Source organism: Gekko japonicus, unplaced genomic scaffold (assembly GCF_001447785.1).
Source record: "Gekko japonicus isolate JY-2015 unplaced genomic scaffold, Gekko_japonicus_V1.1 scaffold1064, whole genome shotgun sequence".
NCBI lineage: Eukaryota > Metazoa > Chordata > Lepidosauria > Squamata > Gekkonidae > Gekko > Gekko japonicus.
The window spans coordinates 41,065-43,126 of record NW_015176004.1 but is presented as its reverse complement, the minus strand read 5'-3'; the positions used below and the strand labels follow the sequence as shown (position 1 = coordinate 43,126).

The 2,062-nt window shown below is 49.8% G+C and overlaps 1 protein-coding gene across 1 annotated transcript in view; it reads right to left on the bottom strand.

Annotated features, from left to right (window-relative positions):
- Positions 1 to 2,062, bottom strand: part of ZDHHC12 (zinc finger, DHHC-type containing 12) — a 16,143-nt gene that overhangs the window by 8,765 nt on the left and 5,316 nt on the right. The window contains 1 exon segment of the mRNA XM_015426463.1: positions 1,656 to 1,792. Coding sequence (XP_015281949.1) covers positions 1,656 to 1,792 — 137 coding nt within the window.

The following is a 2,062-nucleotide window of genomic DNA, read 5'->3' as shown; positions in this document are numbered from 1 at the left end:
GTGGAAAGAAAGCAAATAGATGGGGGAGGGGGGACGGGTGGAAAGAAAGCAACTTTAAGGTTAAATGCATCCTCCAACACACACCCCCGCCTCCACGCTGGCTAGCTTGGCTTGGAGAAGGGCTTTAAAGAGACAAATGCCTTCTCCAAGGTGGCTGATTGGGGGGGGGGTGTGTGCTTTGAGAATGCATTTAAAATTCAAGTTGCTTTCTTTCTCTGCGTTGGCTGGGGAAGGGAAGGCCAATTGGGGAGGCATTCCTCCCCTTTGCTTCCCCTTACACTGTAGCGGGAGCCTCACAATATGTGTGGAAGAGCCGCATATGGCTCCCGAGCCACAGTCTGGCCACCCTTGGGCTATTACAAAACAGTTTAGCCCCAAGAATGATGCTGGACAGATGGGAAGGACTGTCGCTCAATGGCAGAGCCTCTGCTCGGCATGCAGAAAGTCCCGGGTTCAGCCTCTGGCATCTCCAGCTAAAAGAAGCAGGTAGTAGCTGATGGGAAAGACCTTTCTCTGCCTGAGACCCTGGAAAGCCGCTGCCACTCTGAGCAGACGAGACTGACCTTGATGGGCTGGTTCAGTATACGGAAGCTTTGTGTGTGTGTGTGTTCCATGTGATGCCATCTCCACCAATGCTCCCTCTAAGCTGTGGAGTCTTGTGAGCAAAAATTCTACATTGTGAGTTACTGGCATTAAGGTTGTGAGCGAGCAATTTGGCTGCTGCATAAATTAGTTTGCTCTGGAGCCCGCCTTCCTGAGCTAAGACAAAAATCTGTGAGCCAGAGGCTAAAAAACTGTGAGCTACCTCACACTAACTCAGCTTAGAGGGAACACTGGTCTCCACCCTGGTGAGCTTACAATCAAGTTAGACATGCAAGACAGAGCAATGGGGAGACAAAGATATAATGAGGAAAGGTGTAATGAGGACAGTGCCGCAAGGAAAACATTAATCCTAGATTGAGGGATGTGTGTGTCTTTAAATGCAATGTCACATCCGGGGCCATTTCCCCTCATACGAACTGGACTGTACCACTTCAAGCTGCAGGTGGAGCACGGCATGATTAGATGCTCCCTTTAGGATAAAACTTTCCACATGCTAAACACACACACGCGCAACACAGCATGTCGAAGAAAAGGCTATATTTGATCCTTCCCTCCACGATGTCCTTTGGCTCGCAGGGATGGCCTCCTCCTCAAGGGAGTGCTCAAGCGTGCCATTTTCTCACCTGCATCCTCAAGTGGTACAATCCAAGCAGGGCTCTACCATGTTATTCCAATAGCAGCCCCTAAGCTGGTTAATTAAAATTGAAAGCTCCCATTATACAGGTAAACATAACCCCTTCTCCATCCTCACCCCCAGAGTCATTCTGCAACGTTAAATTTAAAAAAAAAATCACATTTTTTAATAATAGCTGAAAGGATGAATATGTAAAATGTGTATTTTGTAAAAAAGGAAAACTGCCTCTGTGAAGCGGGGGGCGGGGGGCACACCAATAGTGCCCTGGCTCCTGTGGAAATAACCGCGGGAAAAGGTGCATGCAAAGAGGCACCATCATAAGACCCCAGCAGCCGCCTAGCTGTTCGGCAAAGCCACTTTTGGAAGGGGGAGACCTGCAGGTGCGGAAGCCGGGTCTTCACGCCAGCCAGCGAGGTACCTTTTCTTCCGCATCCTGCTCAACGTAGCCGGGATCCATGAGAGACACAATGAAGTAGAGCACGACGGAGCAGAGGACCAGCGAGACGAAGCAGAGGGGCTGAAGCAGCTGACCCTGTTCTTCTTGGCGCCGCAGGTCTGGAGGAGAGACAGACGGAACAAAAAACCTTCACACAGAAGCCTGACTGGTCTTTAAGCAAAACGTGGGGTTGGGAGGAGGCATAAGACTTTTGCTTGCAGTCCTCCACAACTCCCTCCACCTTAATGAAATAAGTGGTTTCATATCTCAAGGACAAAGAGAAATACAGCTACCACAAGCTACATGCCAGCACACACCCCCCCCCCCAGGAAAAGATTCTAGGAGACAGCTGAATTGTGCTACAAAAGCCCGGATAAATTTCGCCATGA